Below are 16778 nucleotides of genomic sequence, written 5' to 3' on the forward strand. Positions count from 1 at the left end.
TCTTCTACTCCACCAAGATAATAAATTTGACATTGTTATAATCTTTGAAACTATTGCAAATAAACCCTTGAAGACTACATTGCAGGGGCAATTACAAAGACTACCTTGAGACTATCTACACAAAGTAATTTGCATGAGTGGGGGGTGAGAGGGACAGAGAAAGGAGACTGTCATTAACTAAATCAATGTATTATGAGAGGATATAAGAATCTTATGATATATTGAAACAGTAGAAAAACTGTTATTTTTTCTCATGGATTCCCATAAGGTATATTCTTTATTTGGCCATTCTACTTTAGGACAAAATAAATCAATTCACTAATGTGCAAAAGGCCAGGTGGTTCATACATGCTACCAAAGTAAGAATTACTAATGAAAAGTCTATCCCATAACTGTCTTCTAAGTATGGTTTAGGAAAGGAAAATCTTGTCACTAAAACAGTGCCTATTATGTACAAAAACACAAAGCATCCTTATATATCTTTACAAACCACTAGTTTGTAAAGCTTCTGAGAGACATAGCCCCTTGAGAAACAAAATGATGCTATTTGGTATTTTTCCCTTACAGAAAGGTTGTTTCTTTTAACAGTCTACACATTGCATTTTTGCAGTGTTGAAGGTCAAATTGGAGTTGTCACTTCAGAAATCAGCAAGGGGTGGATGCTGTGTACTCAGAGTTTGTTTCCTCTTCCAACTAGTTCATCTGCACATAAATGTTCAGAAGACCGTATTCTTTATCCTCACAGGGCAATGAGCTTCAGATGAACCTGGAGTTCTAACTCTCCGCAGGGAATAGTCCTGATAAGTAGGATATCCCATTTGCCATTATCTATTTGTGCTGCAAGGTAATTCATTTTAGGCTGAAATCAAATTGTTTTAAGCTGAGCTGGGATTTTTATTGGTGTCCTTCCAGCTGGCCTTCCTTTTAAGTACCATCGTATTTCAAACAAGCTGATCTAAAGGAAAAGATTACCACTGCCAATGTGTATTGTCACAAGGGAACAAAGATGTTCAAGACCTATTTTATGTTATTTATTTTTTTAAGCATTGATAGTGATATGAGACTGCTAGTCTGCTACAGGGGGAAACAAGCTGACTAGTTGATGAAGGGTAAGAAAGATGTGTGATGATGGGAAAGAAAAACAATCTGTTGGTACTTGCTGTAAAATTACCCTCTAAAGCTGAGAAAATATTTGCAAAATGTAATAAATACTTAAAAAAATCCTGAAAAGTACAACTCTGAATTACCGGGTAATATATACCATTGGTTTCTATTGTAATTTAGTTATTTGGGAACTTTGGCACATATATGCCCTTTAGTGTTACCCATGGAGAAGGCAATGGCACCCCACTCCAGTACTCTTGCCTGGAAAATCCCATGGATGGAGGAGCCTGGTGGGCTGCAGTCCATGGGGTTGCTGAGTTGGACACGACGGAGCGACTTCACTTTCATTTTTCACTTTCATGCATTGGAGAAGGAAATGGCAACCCACTCCAGTGTGCTTGCCTGGAGAATCCCAGGGATGGGGGAGCCTGATGGGTTACCTTCTATGGGGTCACACAGAGTCGGACACGACAGAAGAGACTTAGCAGCAGCAGCAGCAGCAGTGTTACCCAAAATAATGAAGAGAATTGTTGCACATGATTCTCTGAATTTAACTTTGAATCTTCTCATAGTACAAGGATAAAACATCAAACTCTGATCTACTTCCTATTTCAACAACAACATAAACCCATCACAACACCTAGGTAAGATAGATGAGCACTTTTTATCCCAGGTTACTTAGGAATAGTTTAGACAATTGGTCCAAGCCATTAAAAGAGTTGGCATTTGAGCTCACACTAAAACTCAAATGTGTCCTACACAAGACCTATTCTAACACAACCTACACATCGGTCAGCAACAGGGGCTACAGAGGCACAAAGAATTGGTTCAAGAATTTGCTCAGTAATGCCATCTCCCAAGGTGGATTTTCTAGAGTGAGATCTCCTATCTGACCATGCTCATAGCTGGTTTAAAGAGGATGGTGCTTAAACAGCCGTCTTGCCTGAGTGAAAATTTCACTTCTGCCAAAAACAAAACTGGTCAAACCTTTGGATGGATGAGTAGAATACAGCATATCTGGAGGGGTCTCCGAGGGGTTCAGTTTCTTGTTCACTCAGGGCTGCTGCAAAACCAGTCAAGCAGGGCAGAATTACTTCCTCATCAAAGGGTGGGATCCCTGGAAGGCAGGCAGGTCAGAGTGGAGGCGGGGAGTGGGGGGGGGGTGCAGTTTCTAGAAGCTCATCCAAAATACAACGTAGTTTCATATTTAGGAAGCAAAATAATAATACTTGCTGTTTTCATTTGAGCACCTGGACAAAGTAAAGGTCGACAATACTTCTTGGTGGCTGTAGCTGTGCCAGGCACCCTGATGCTAAACAAGGAGAAGAATCCATTAGAATTTGGAGACGGGGTTGCCTGTTCATCAGAAAGCACTGTGAGTTTGAGCTGAAGGAATGCCGGCCCCTCACTCCAGCCACTTACAGGTGACTTCTCAGAGGAAATCTTTCAGGGCAGAGAAAAATAAGTGTTGAATTGAAATCCCCAAATCCTCCGATAAGCACTGATCCACCATCTACCAGCTGAAGAGGAGGCGGCTCCAGGCTCAGACGTTCAGAGAAGCTGCTGCTTTTTGTTGTAAGAGAAAGGGGCTCCAGGGTTCAACCCTGAGCGCCATGTGCTTCAGACACATCTTCCTCTGAGGCCCGCCCCCAAACTCTCTCCTTTCTGGGACATGCTAGCAGGCTGGGCATGTTTCTCAGGGCAGAGCGGTCCCCTTCCCTGACCTGACCTGTGGGAGAGGTGCAGTTGGGTTTCCCCGGGAGAAAGGGTCTGCCATGTTATCCCCCAGAGCACTAGCAGGGCCCCGTCAGGGTAAGGCCTTATGTCAGGAGACAGACGGCCTGCCTGAGCCCCCGAGTGCAAGAACGGTCAGGGATACTTGGTCCTCCTGTGGGGTTGGAGAGAACAGAGGCATTTGGATCTGTCTTGGCTACTCCCTTCTTAATAACGCCAGACTGAGGCCCAGAAGAGAGGTGATGCAGACATGGGCCAGGACACAGACGGCAACGTGGGGACGAAACCCAAAACTCGACAAGGAACAAGCAGACTTCTCTTAGAAAACTCCTCAGCTATGCCACGACTGCACCAGAGTCAGAAAGAGGACTTTCACTGCCTCCTTGGTGGCTCCGTGATAAAGAACTCACCTGCCAACGCAGGAAACGCAGGTTTCATCCCTGATCAGGGAAGATCCCCTGGAGAAGGAAATGGCCACCCGGGAGCTCCAGTATTCTTGCCTGGGAAATCCCATGGACAGAAGAGCCTGGGGAGCTACAGTCCATGGGGTCGCAAAAGAGTCAGGCACGAATAAGTGACTAAACAACAAGAACGACTTATGTAAACACAGAACACATGGTTGGGACAGAGATTCTCAGTTTTGGCTGGAATCTTGGCCACTTAGGCGTCCATTCTCAGGAACAATCGAAGTGTTCAGCTTGCAATTCAAAGAGAACATGAAGGGAAACTACCCTGGTGGTCCAGTGGTTAAGACTTCACCTTCAAATGCAGGGTGTGCTGGTTTGATCCCTGGTCAGGGAGCTGAGATCCCATATGCCCCATGGCCAAAAAACCAAAATGTAAAACAGAGGTAGTATTGTAACAAATTCAGTAAAGACTTTAAAATGATCCACATCCAAAAACTCTTTTAAAAAACAAACCCAAAGAGAACATGTAGAAAAGGCCAACAAAAATCAGGTGAAGGAGAGAGAAATATATTTTGAATGTGGAATTCAATAATCAAATTTTATAACCAAGTCATAGATGGCAGATAAACTTATCCTTTGGTTAAGTGCTTTTTCCTAGATGATCTTGGGGAGGTAAAAAATATATATAACAAAACTGCATTGGCAATGGGGGTTGGAAGATCCAATGTTTTTATTTCAGCAATTAAATTCCTGATGAATAGCATACTATATCATAAAATGTTGGCTTTTTAAAGCAGGTTTGAACTTTTACACAATCTGTTTTAACACTGGCATGCATACCTGTATACATATATACTGAGATGGTTCTAATTCTTAATTTAAAAAATTTGATACAACTAAAATGTTAAATGTACACTATAATGAAAACACTGCTGTAACACCAACCAGATGGCTTGTATTCCTTGAAAAATTATTTAAAGCATTTTGACTTAGAATGATGACTTCATTGTTTAAAGAAATTCTAACTGTAAATAAAGGCAGCTCTTTGGCCTAGTGCAATGTATCCTTAATTTGCCTAATCCTAAGAACCACTGAGGTGCTTGCTTATTAAGCATATGAATCTCCAGGGTCCAATCCAGTCCTTCTGTATCTTAATCTCTACAGGCAAAGGTAGGAATGTGCACTGACCCAGGCAGTTCACATGATCAAGTTCCAAACTCATCTAAGTAAACTCACACCTATTTTAGCAAAGAGGCTTTGGAAAGTTGATTTTTTTTTAAAAAGTATATGTGGGTAGAATTCGTTCATTTGATTAGTTTTAATTTTTTAAAACTTTTATATGAAACACTCTTCAAATCATAGTTTTATGTTCAATGCCACAAGATGTATTGTGTATGACAACCAAATGTAAGGATCGATCCCTTCTTGCCAAATTTGAACATGAAAGTGACAATCGATGTTCCTGTCTAAATGTCACCAAGCAATCATTTAAAAAATGCTTTACTAAAACTATATATTTTGAAAGAGTCAAAGCTGCTATGGACCCAAATATCCAAGTGGATTTTTTTTAGAAATCTCTACAGTCTAGAAATATAGGAACTGACTTGAGGTTTTTAAGAAATCTTCATTTGCAAAAACCTACATGGCTCTTACAGATGGTAAAAATATGAATGAAAAATTAATAGATGAATTGATAAAACAATTGGTAGAAAAAGAGTGGCCCGGTGGCCCCACGATTGTTAAAAACCAGCTACATGTGCACTGAGGGCCCATCATGAAAGCTTTGTGTTTATTATGTCCACTATCTTCTAGGTTCACAACAGCTCTGCAAGGTGAGTATAGTAGCTTCCCCACACAGATGGTAAATCGGAGGCTTCGAAAGGGTAAAACTTGCCAGCACCACACAGCTCAAAGCTGGTTGCAACATCTGTCCTTGGGCCCAACCACCAGTCTGCACTCTAAGTGACCCCGCAGCAGCACAAAGCCATGTAGTCACTGCTGTCTTCCTGTAACCCAAAGAAAATGAGATATTGGGAAGCACAGTAAGGATCGATTACAGGTTGAAATATATTCTATTTGCAGTTTTCCTACTGAACATAACACCATAGTATATGGCATACATTTTCCTTCTATGTGTCTCACTAAATAAATTTTCATTTAAAAGCAATTATGAAAACCTCAGTCCTCTTCAAATGTATTAAATTGATCTGTGAGCATGTGCATCCTCTTCAACAAGAAATCTCTAACTGTCCACTATTAAAATGATTAAAATTGTTTTTTTTAACCAAAACTTTTCATTCTATTTAACCAAAGCTTTTCATCTTGGGTGGAGTAAGACATCCTAAAAGTTAAAGAATTTTTCAAAGTCATTCTAAACTGAAATGTACAGAGTTCCATTAAGGTAAGTTTTCAAGAGAATCAGTCATTTAATGCCTAACTTCTTGAACAGTATCTGTGTATACTTGTGGTTTCTTTTTTTTTTAAAGGAAGCTTCCAGATTAAAAGTGTTTGGGATGTGGGGGAAAAAGAAAATCATACAGATTCAAAGCAATTATCCCCAAGGTCTTTTCAATCTACTTCACATAGGGTGAAGTATTTTCTTGCCAGTAAAAAGCTTTGGAAAATTGAGAAGATATTGCATAATTTAGTCACAGAGTTAGCCATATTTAGCCCAGAAACACAGAGTATATGACTTTAACTTAACATTGCATTATGTCCCATAATTGTCTAAAATTCAAATTTACAAATTTTAAGAACTCTATGAGATTTGATATGAATGAGGCTTGACAATTCTTTCACAGTAATTCCATTTGTTTAGCCTCTCTAAAAATACAGCTGAAACAGATTTTACATTCAACTCTGTATATTTCTGTCTTTTTGTTATACGTGCTTTCATGATAACTGTTATAGAGTATTAAGCAAACTGGGCAATCATTTTATTTTTACATGATTCTACTTTTGTATTCATCGGTTTTGTCAATCTATTTTTCCAGGAGAGAAAAATCAACATTTAAAGGGCTCCCCAAAAAGCTAATAAAATTGCTTGATTGTTTTCAGGAGACATTTACAAACGTTGCTAAATTTCTTTCTTTTTTTTTGAAAGAAAATTTCATAGGGAGGTTAAAACAAACAGTTCCACTTCCTATCCCCACCAGAACCCCATAGGCTATAGATTAAATTGATCTAAGAATTAGTCTGACTTTTAACGCATGGAAAATAGCAAAATTATCATGCCAACATAATGAATGTATACTATAATTCATAAATGCCTAATCATCAAAACAATGACATAGTCATGGTTAGATGCAACCTAGCAATCTTATATATGATGCAACTACATATTTACGATCATTCCTGCTATACATCACATTCGATCCTCATCAAATTAAGCTGGCTATGTAAAAGTGGCATTGTGAAATAAACATTTAATATCACAATAGGGTCATATTCCACTACTGCACAACCATAGCATGCAAGTAACTATGCATTAGCTGTAAACAGTAAAGTGTCATTATCTTCCAGAAATCCAAAGAATGTGATAAGTACATAGAGAGTACTAAACATCAATTATATTTAAATGACTTTCATACTGAACAAAACTATACTGCACAAAGCAGCTTTGGATGTGTCTCTTGTCACTGCTCTCTTCATATATTCTGTAGTCACCTTGAAGTTAAGAAATTGCTGTTCCAAACAAGCTCTGTTCATCTACTGAGTTCTAGTGGACGGTTGTCAAAAATTAGGACACACATGATTCTACATTCCAATGTGAAAGCTGTCTTAAACCATCTTCCCTTTCTGCCATCATTCAGATGTTTGAATCATTAAGAATATGCTGAATGCGGGCAGTGACAAACTTACTTTATTTCTCAAATTGGAGACTTTCATGACACCAATGTGCTTGTGTTAGAAATAGAAATACTGTGTATGCTTGCCAGCAAATGCTCTTCTCTACTTGTATTCTAAGTGAAACAGTTGGCAGGAAGAAACCTGGGTCATATTATGACTTGGAGGGGGTTTTGACTCTAAAATGCTTTTCACAGCGTTTGTAAAAGGTAGATAAAATCTAGCAGCTAGGAGAGGAGGGCCAAAAGAACGTGATCTGTTCTTATAAAAATGCAGATGGATCATTGAGGTCTGATCCAATGATTCCGAGGCAATTAAAAAAATTACCATATTAGAGCAGAAGCTTGCATACTGTAAAATAACTATTTCAGCTCTCTTCAGGTTTGTGGCATTGGAGGCTGGTTTGGGAAGGAGGAGAAAAATTGATTGCTGGACAGGCTTTTCCATGCTCTATCAGCTCTGATAATGAGTTAGGCAGTTGGCATGGACGACAGCAATGTCCTCGTCACTCAGAATTCTAATAAACCTCCTGTGAAGTTGCACAATACCATCTAGCCAAATGGATTCATCTTGGTCTGCATTCCAGTTAGGTGGAAAAGAATCACATTTGAAAACTGAGTTTGGACATGATACGGTCCTGTGAAATATTTAAATACATTTACCTACATTCTACTAAATCAAAATCTTGCTTTTACATTTACAAGGAGATAAAATAGTATTTAAAGCCATTGCAGTTTGTTCATTTCCTGTTCATATACAAGTGACATAAGTTTGCTTAGGAGGCAAAAACTGTACATTTCTCATTACTCAGGCATTATAAAATGTCTTTCTTTAAAGCCCTGGGATATAAACAGTTTGGTTTATATGAATTACATATTTTTCATCTGCATTAAGAAACAATATACATCTTTTTTTTTTCCAGAGTACTTTAATGTTATCTATGATAAGCCTAAGATAGCTGTAAAAACTAATTTTATCAACTGTGACCATCAATACTATATTAATTTTATAAAACTCAGGAACATTCTTTGGCCACTCGGGTCATTCCCCTTTCAGAGGGAATTGTGTTTGGGCCCTGGGACCATACAGAGATTTGTCTCCGTGAAAACTGAGGCCTTGGACCAGCCTTTAATGGAAGCCATTTACAGAGTCAAATATGACAGAACCTACAAGAGCAGTTTCTATTTCTCAGACACAAGTTCCTTGACGCGTTGAGAGGTGGTGTTTTCGATTTCGGACTCCTGAAGTTTTGTCTTTACTATCTGAAGGCTTCTGCTGTGAAATATCTATTAGGGCACTGGCAATTGCAATACCTGGAAGAAGAGGAAAAAGGCAGGTTAGACATTTTTGGGATGGCAACAGTGGTGGCCTCGTATTTTTTTATACTCAGCAATCAAACATGTAGCTGTTTACTGGAAGTTGTCAAATGGTTTACCCTTTACTTATAATATATCTTGTTTTACTTTTTTTCAAGTGAAACATAGTTGACTTACAACACTGTAATAATTACTGCTATATAGCACAGTGATTCAGTTATATGCATAAATACATTCTTTTTTACATTTTAAAATATTTCTAACCTTGGACATATGAACTGTATACATGAAGAAGAGCAAGGACCTAACAAAATCAACTGACTCTGACTTTGGACAATCAAATTGCTGTGTGACAAAACACCACCATCAGTGTGGATATGACTCCATACCTTTGTTTCTATGTCCAAACACAAGTGTGTTCTACAAGTATAAGGAACTTGTAGTGTTACTATTGGTTGTGTGTGTGTGTGTGTGTGTGTAACAAAAGTCAGCATATTGTTGTTTTTTTAATTAGAGTAGTTTTAGGTTTACAGAAATGTTGAACCAATATTGACACATGATTATTAGCTAAAGTCTATAGTTTACATTAGGGATCACACTTTGGGCTGTACACAAAGTTCTATCGGTTTTGATAAATGCATACTGTCATATACTCACTGTGAAAGCATCATCCAAAATAGTTTCATTGCCCTAAAAAGCTCCTGGGCTTTACCAGTTTATCCTTCCCCTTCCCCTGAGCTTATGGTAACCACTGATCTTTTTTCAAATATCTCTATAGCTTTGCATTTTCCAGAATGTCATATAGTCGGAATCACACAGTATGTAGCCTTTTCAGATTGTCTTGTTTCACTTAGCAATATTCCTTTAAGTTCCACCATATCTCTTTTTGGCTTGATGACCCATTTCTTTTTATTGCAAAATAATATTCCATTGTATTGATGTACTACAGTTTGTCCATAGGGTCACAAGAGTTGGAGACAACTTGGTGGCTAAACAGAAGCAGCAGCAATAACATATGATGTTGAGCATCTTTTCCTATACTAATTTGTCATATGTACATATTTCTTTAGTGAGGTATCCATTCAGAGCTTGTCTATTTTTAATTTTCTTGTTTGTGTTCTTATTGTTGAATTTTAAGAGATTTCTTTTACATTTTGGATACCAGTTCTTTTTCAGATACAGGTTTAGCCAATATTGTCTACCAGACTGTTCTCTGTCTTTTCATTCTCTTACATTGCTCTTAAGAGGTAAGAAAGTAACCTAGGGATAGAGCTATGAAATGCACATAGAAGAAAGACAACTTGTAGAAATTTAGTGAATAAATGTCTTAAAAATAAGAAAAAGATCATTAGTATTATCAGTAGAATATCTACATGAAAGTAGATCTCTAGCTATCAAAGGTAATGAAGAATATTGTTTTGTCCTCTGATTGACAGGAACATGTGTTAATACGTACAGGAATAGTAAAGCCTTTCCTACATTTATACAAGCAATGGCTGAATCCAATACCCTGGTTTCAATTAGGTTCAGTTCAGTTCAGTTGCTCAGAAGTGTCTGACTCTTTGGGACCCCATGGACTGCATGGACCAGACTTCCCTGTCCATCACCAACTCCCGGAGCTTGCTCAAACTCATGTCTATCGAGTTGGTGATTCCATCCAACCATCTCATCCTCTGCCATTCCCATCTCCTCCTACCTTCAAACTTTCCCAGCATCAGGGTCTTTTTCAATGAGTCAGTTCTTCACATCTGGTGGCTAAAGTATTGGAGTTTCAGCTTCAGCATCAGTTCTTCAATGAATATTCAGGACTGATTTCCTTTAGGATGGACTGGTTGGATCTCCTTGCAGTCCAAGGGACTCTCAAGAGTCTTCTCCAACACCACAGTTCAAAAGCATAAATTCTTCAGTGCTCAGCTTTTTTTATAGTCCAACTCTCACATCCATACATGACCACTGGAAAAACCACAGCTTTGACTAGATGGACCTTTGTTGGCAAAATAATGCCTCTGCTTTTTAATATGTTGTTTAGGTTGGTCATAGTTTTTCTTCCAAGGAGCAAGCATCTTTTAATTTCATGGCTGCAGTCACCATCTGCAGTGATTTTGAAGCCCAAGAAAATAAAGTCTCTCACTGTTTCCATTGTATCCCCATCTACTTGACATGAAGTGATGGGACCAGATGCCATGATCTTAGTTTTCTGAATGTTGAGTTTTAAGCCAACTTTTTCACTCTCCTCTTTCACTTTCATCAAGAGGCTCCTTAGTTCCTCTTCACTTTCTGCCATAAAGCATGGTATCATCTACGTATCTGAGATTACTGATATTTCTCCCAGCAGACTTGATTCCAGCTTGTGCTTCATCCAGCCTGGCATTTCTCATGATGTACTCTGCATATAAGTTAAATAAGCAGGGTGACAATATACAGCCTTGATGTACTCCTTTCCCAATTTGGAACCAGTCCATTGTTCCATGTCCAGTTCTAACTGTTGCTTCTTGACCTGCATACAGATTTCTCAGGAGGCAGGTAAGGTGGTCTAGTATTCCCATGTCTTGAAGATCATTTTCCACAGTTTGCTATGATCTACACAAAGGCTTTGGCATAATCAATAAAGCAGATGTTTTTCTGAAACTCTCTTGCCTTTTTGATGATCTAACGGATGTTGGCAATTAGATCTCTGGTTCCTCTACCTTTTCTAAATCCAGCTTGAACATCTGGAAGTTCACGGTTCACGTACTGTTGAAGCCTGGCTTGGAGAATTTTGAGCATTACTTTGCTAGCATGTGAAATGATTGCAACTGTGCGGTAAAAAAACTGACCTTTTCCAGTCCTGTGGCTACTGCTGAGTTTTCCAAATTTGCTGGCATGTTGAGTGCAGCACTTCCACAGCATTATCTTTAGGATTTGAAGTAGCTCAACTGGAATTCCATCACCTCTACTAGCTTTGTTTAAAGTGACGCTTTCTAAGGTCCGCTTGACTTCGCATTCCAGGATGTCTGGCTCTAGGTGAGCGATCACACCATCATGTTTATCTGGTTCATGAAGATCTTTCTTGTACAGTTCTTCTGTGTATTCTTGCTACCTCCTCTTAATACCTTCTACTTCTTTTAGGTCCATACCATTTCTGTCCTTTATTGTGCCCATCTTTACATGAAATGTTCCCTTGGTATGTCTAATTTTCTTGAACAGATCTCTAGTCTTTCCCATTCTATTGTTTTCTCTGTTTCCTTGCACTGATCACTGAGGAAGGCTTTCTTATCTCTCCTTGCTAATCTTTGGAATTTGCATTCAAATAGGGATATCTTTCCTTTCCTCCTTTGCCTTTCACTTCTCTTCTTTTCACAGCTATTTGTAAGGTCTCCTCAGACAACCATTTTGCCCTTTTGCATTTCTTTTTCTTGTGGATATCTTAATCACTACCTCCTGTACAATGTCAGGAACCTCCATCTATAGTTCTTCAGGTACTCTATCAGATCTAATCCCTTGAATCTATTTGTCACTTCCATTGTATCATTGTAAAGGATTTGATTTAGGTCACACCTGAATGGTCCAGTGGTTTTCCCTACTTTCTTCAATTTAAGTCTGAATTTTGCAGTAAGGAATTCATGATCTGAGCCATAGTCAGCTCCCAGTCTTATTTTTGCTGACTGTGTAGAGCTTCTCCATCTTTGGCTGCAAAGAATATAATCAATCTGAGTTTGGTATTGACCATCTGGTGATGTCCATGTGTAGAGTCTTCTCTTGTGTTGTTGGAAGAGGGTGTTTGCTATGACCAGAGCATTCTCTTGGCAAAACTCTATTAGTTTTGCCCTGCTTCATTTTGTGCTCTAAGGCCAAATTTGCCTGTTACTCCAGCTATCTCTTGACTTTCTATTTTTGCATTTCAGTTCCCTATAATGAAAAGGACATCTTTTTTGGGTATTTGTTCTACAAGGTCATATAGGTCTTCATGGAACTGTTCAACTTCAGCTTCTTCATTACTGGTTAGGGCACAGACTTGGATTACTGTGTTATTGAATGGTTTGCCTTGGAAATGAACAGAGATCATTCTGTCATTTTTGAGATTGCATCCAAGTACTGCATTTCAGACTCCTTTGTTGACGATGATGGCTACTCCATTTCTTCTAAGGGATTCTTGCCCACAGTAGTAGATGTAATGGTCATCTGATTTAAATTACACCATTCCAGTCCATTTTAGTTCACTGATTCCTAAAATGTCAACGTTCACTCTTGCCATCTCCTGTTTGACCACTTCTAATTTACTTTGATTCATGGACCTAACATTCCAGGTTCCTACGCAATACTGCTTGTTACAGCATTGGACTTTACTTCCATCACCAGTCACATCCACAACTGGGCACTGTTTTTGCTTTCGCTCCGTCTCTTCATTCTTTCTGGAGTTATTTCTCCACTCTTCTCCAGTAGCATATTGGGCACCTACTGACCTGGGGAGTTCATATTTCAGTGTCATATTTTTTTGCTTTTTCATACTGTTCACGGGGTTCTCAACGCAAGAATACTGAAGTGGTTTGCCATTCCCTTCTCCAGTGGACCATGTTTTGTCAGAACTCTCTACCATCATCCATCTGTCTTGGGTCACCCTCATACCCTGGTTTATCACAGCAGTATAGGAACCATTTTAGTTTCTGTCGACTTCCAAAGAATTTTTGAATAAAGTGAGATGTGCCAAATCCCCATGCTAATCCATGAGATGAGACTGCTTGCTTCAAGAAGTCACCAATTTCCCTTTTGCAAGGTCTTGGAGACTTGACTCTGAATTGATTTGAACCAGTCCCTGAGCTCTCACAGACATCTTCTCAATGTGCTGCTCTTACAGGAAGGCCTCACATTGGAATCTCATGCTATGCAAGGTGTTGTTGAATTATTTTATTCCTTTGGGTCAACGTATACTAGATAAGTCTCAAATATGATCTGACAAGAACAGAACTCCAGAGATTTATGACCAGAAAGGAATGCCAGTGAGGGGAAATGGGCAGTATAAGAAGGCCAGCTAGTCTCCTGCACAGTACTGTGCTGTAGAAATCAAGGGAAAGGGGGGTTCACGTCACCTGCATAAAGTACTCAAGGGGCCAGCAGGTGAGGCTTGCCACAGAGGCCTTTGGATCCGCTCAAGGAAGATTCTGGTGATCCTGGAGTCATTTCCGTACTTAGCCAGACAATTCAGCAGGTAATGAGGTGAGAGGGAGTGTGGCCAACATATATTAGTTCTATGTTGATGACATTTGTCAATGGAAAGAGGTAAGTAAGCTGGTACACAGAGGAAGCAGCAGGGTCAGATGAGATCTAGGTGAATGCATGTGATGATCTGAGTACATATATTTTTTAAAGGAAAACAGGGTTTCAGGTACATTTGAAAACAGAAGAGAAGGTATTTATGCAGAAGGAGAAATTAATGGTGTTATGGAGGGAAGGGATTAAAAAATTAATCACTGGCTAGGCTGATAATCTTCCATATTTCCCTTTTAAGAGTTGCTGCTAAATAAACTACTCTTTCAGGATATTAAATAACTATCCTGAGTTTCTTAGAGATAATACAAGCTCACAGGTTCAAAATTTAAATAAAAACTGCTTTTGTGACCTATGAAGAGTCCATATGAACTTCTGAAGTGTAAAAAATGGACGTTTTAACCACTTACTCTGCTGTAAGAAAGAATTATTTTGTTATTTCTTTAAGGGAGGGAGTTGAAGCACTTTAAAAACAAACAAACAAACAAACAAACCACAGACCATGGTTGTGCTAAGTGACAGTTCTGTTCAGACAGGCATTACGTTTCCAAGGATCTCCTGGCACACTTATGTCAAAATTTACAACCTTCTGTTATTTTATCCTTGGCACCATCTTATCCAGAGACAGCCAAATATGAAAAATAATACATGTCTCTTTTAATGTGGACAGAGACCACTTACACTAATTCCGATGATCACAGCATCCAAATATGAAATCATGTTATTCATTAAACTACTGCATGACCTCGTCCAAAGAGCCCTGAGAAATAACACTTTCCCACTTACATGTGGCTGCAAACATTGTTTTCCATACAGAAGATACATGGCCAAGAGAGAAGTAAACAGCTTAAGTGGCCAAAACAGGAAATTTTATGCTAATCCTAAACTGTGACTGTATCTGTGTATTTTGGGGTATGAAGTCTGGGTTTACTAATGATTTGTAAGCTTAGAAACATTCAGTTGAAACTAATCAGTCACAAGACATATTTCAGTCCTTAATTTAAAACTAAAATTACAGATCACGCTTGTTTCTAATTTGACAGCTTTTTATCCTTTCTTATGAAAACTGAACAACCAATTGCATTTTCAGATTCTACATTAACAGCAATTTGTATTCAAGAAACTGTTCTTTCCTCCAGGCAGTGATGTTTGAGTGACCACCACATATACTCAGAGGGCCATTTGCCCAGGTCTTATCTTCTTAATGGGCTAAATGATGCTTTTATTCAAATTTAAGCTTCAGTCCTTTCACTGGACCACACAACTGGTGACACACCATGAGTTCTTCTGCATTTAAATCCTGTAATCTAATTACAAACAGCACAATCATCATAATAACTGCATGTATGTGTGTGTGCCTTGTGTTAAATTAAGTGTAAGTTTTTATTACTATGTTTGCATTTCTTCATATTTTCATATATGTGTGTATGTGTGCTAAGTTGCTTCAGTCCTGTACGACTCTTTGCGACCCTTTGGACTGGAGCCTGCCAGGCTCCTCTGCCTGGAATTCTCTAGGGAAGAATACTGGAGTGGGTTGCCATGCTTCTTCCAAGGGATCTTCCCAACTCAGATTGAACTCAGGTCTCCTATGGTTCCTGCATTGCAGACAGATTCGTCACCACTCAGCCACTGGGAAGCCCACTCATATATGAAGAACTTTTAAAAATTGCAACAATAACCCCAAAACTGATAGGTCCTCCTTCATCCTGTAAGAGGCCCTGGACACAAAAGTAAACTGGAGAGACAAAAATCCTATCTTCTTAAATTGTCTTAAATTTAATGAGTGTGTGAAGGACTCATCAAAAAAGAGAGAGAGAGAAATTAAAGTAATTTCTATCATTACCTTTCAGCATATTTATTGTAAGGAACCTACTTTTCTTAATTGAGAAAAGGACGTCAAATCAGTAGCTCTTTAAAGAAAGAAAATATTGCCTCCTTTCTCCCAGAAAATGTAACAGTTATATGCTGGTAAGAGACTGAAGATATAGATAATGGCCAGATGATATATGAAAACAGAACTCTGGCCCATAGGCTGTAGCAACCTGCACAGGAAACCAACCTCTTATCTACAATCACCAGCCCAAGAACCCCACCTGCTAGGGCAGGCTTACAGGAGTCAGACTGCTATCTTTAGTAACAATTCAGGGTGTCAAACAATTACCCCTGTAACAAGGAGCCCTGAAAAGTCAGGACTTGGTTAATGACTGACAGCTTCCCTAATTTTTGTCCCTGTTTTCAACTTAGGACCTACTGGAGAAAGGTAAACATATATCCCTAACCAACCATATGGGCTTCCCTGGTGGCTCATATGGTGAAGAATCTGGCTGCAATGCAGAAGACCAAAGTTCGATCCCTGGTCGTGAAGATCCCCTGGAGAAGGGAATGGCAACCCACTCCAGTATCCTTGCCTGGGAAATTCCATGGACAGAGGAACCTGCAGTCCATGGGGTTGCAAAGAGTTGGACATGACTGAGTGGCTAAGCACACAACCAATCACGTAGGATGTCAAGCTTCAGGTTAGCCCGCCTCTAGCCTTCCAGCTCTCTAGTGCCAGCAGTCTCCAAGAAGCACATACTTGAAGGCCTCTCTTTTTTTCCATTATAGAATGTTTCCACACATTTGCCTGTCTCTTAAGTCTTCGCGGGGCTTCCCCAGTAGCTCAGTGGTAAAGAATCTGCCTGCATTGCAGGAGACGCAGATTCGATCCTTGGGTCAGGAAGATTCCCTGGAGAAGGAAATGGCAACCAGTTCCAGTATTCTTGCCTGTGAAATCCCATGGACAGTGGAAGCCTGACACGCTACAGTCCATGGGGTCGCCAAAGAGTCAGACGTGATTTAACAACTGAACAACATGTCTCTGCCACAGTGCAAGCAAGCAATGATGGATGACTCCCTCACTGTGTAGCAAGTTCTGAATGAGCTGTCTTTGCTTCTAATTTGGTTGGTCTTGGCTTACTGTCACACTGGCAATGAGGAAATAAAGGCAGCTTGAGATCTTTCCCGGATTGTTAAGAAAATGTACATCAAGAAAATCAAAGCAACTTAGAAATGAGGTCTCCGAATTGGTCTTTGAAGCAAATGCTTTCTCCTGGTTTAGATTTCACTAGGAACTTTTTCCCAGTGAGAG

The 16778-nt window shown here is 39.3% G+C and overlaps 1 protein-coding gene across 3 annotated transcripts in view; it reads right to left on the reverse strand.

The window, feature by feature from the left end:
* Positions 1-3957: 3957 nt before the first annotated feature.
* ATRNL1 (attractin like 1) overlaps positions 3958-16778 on the reverse strand; it is a 740683-nt gene continuing 727862 nt past the window's right edge. For 2 of the 3 annotated variants that reach the window (XM_043475348.1, XM_043475347.1), the window contains one exon: positions 3958-8404. In XM_043475348.1, coding sequence (XP_043331283.1) covers positions 8280-8404 — 125 coding nt within the window. In that variant the 3' untranslated portion in view covers positions 3958-8279. The remainder of the gene's footprint in view (positions 8405-16778) is intronic. The other variant, XM_043475346.1, reaches the window with a different exon arrangement.

The sequence above is a fragment of the Cervus canadensis genome, chromosome 8, assembly GCF_019320065.1.
Source record: "Cervus canadensis isolate Bull #8, Minnesota chromosome 8, ASM1932006v1, whole genome shotgun sequence".
Classification (NCBI taxonomy): domain Eukaryota; kingdom Metazoa; phylum Chordata; class Mammalia; order Artiodactyla; family Cervidae; genus Cervus; species Cervus canadensis.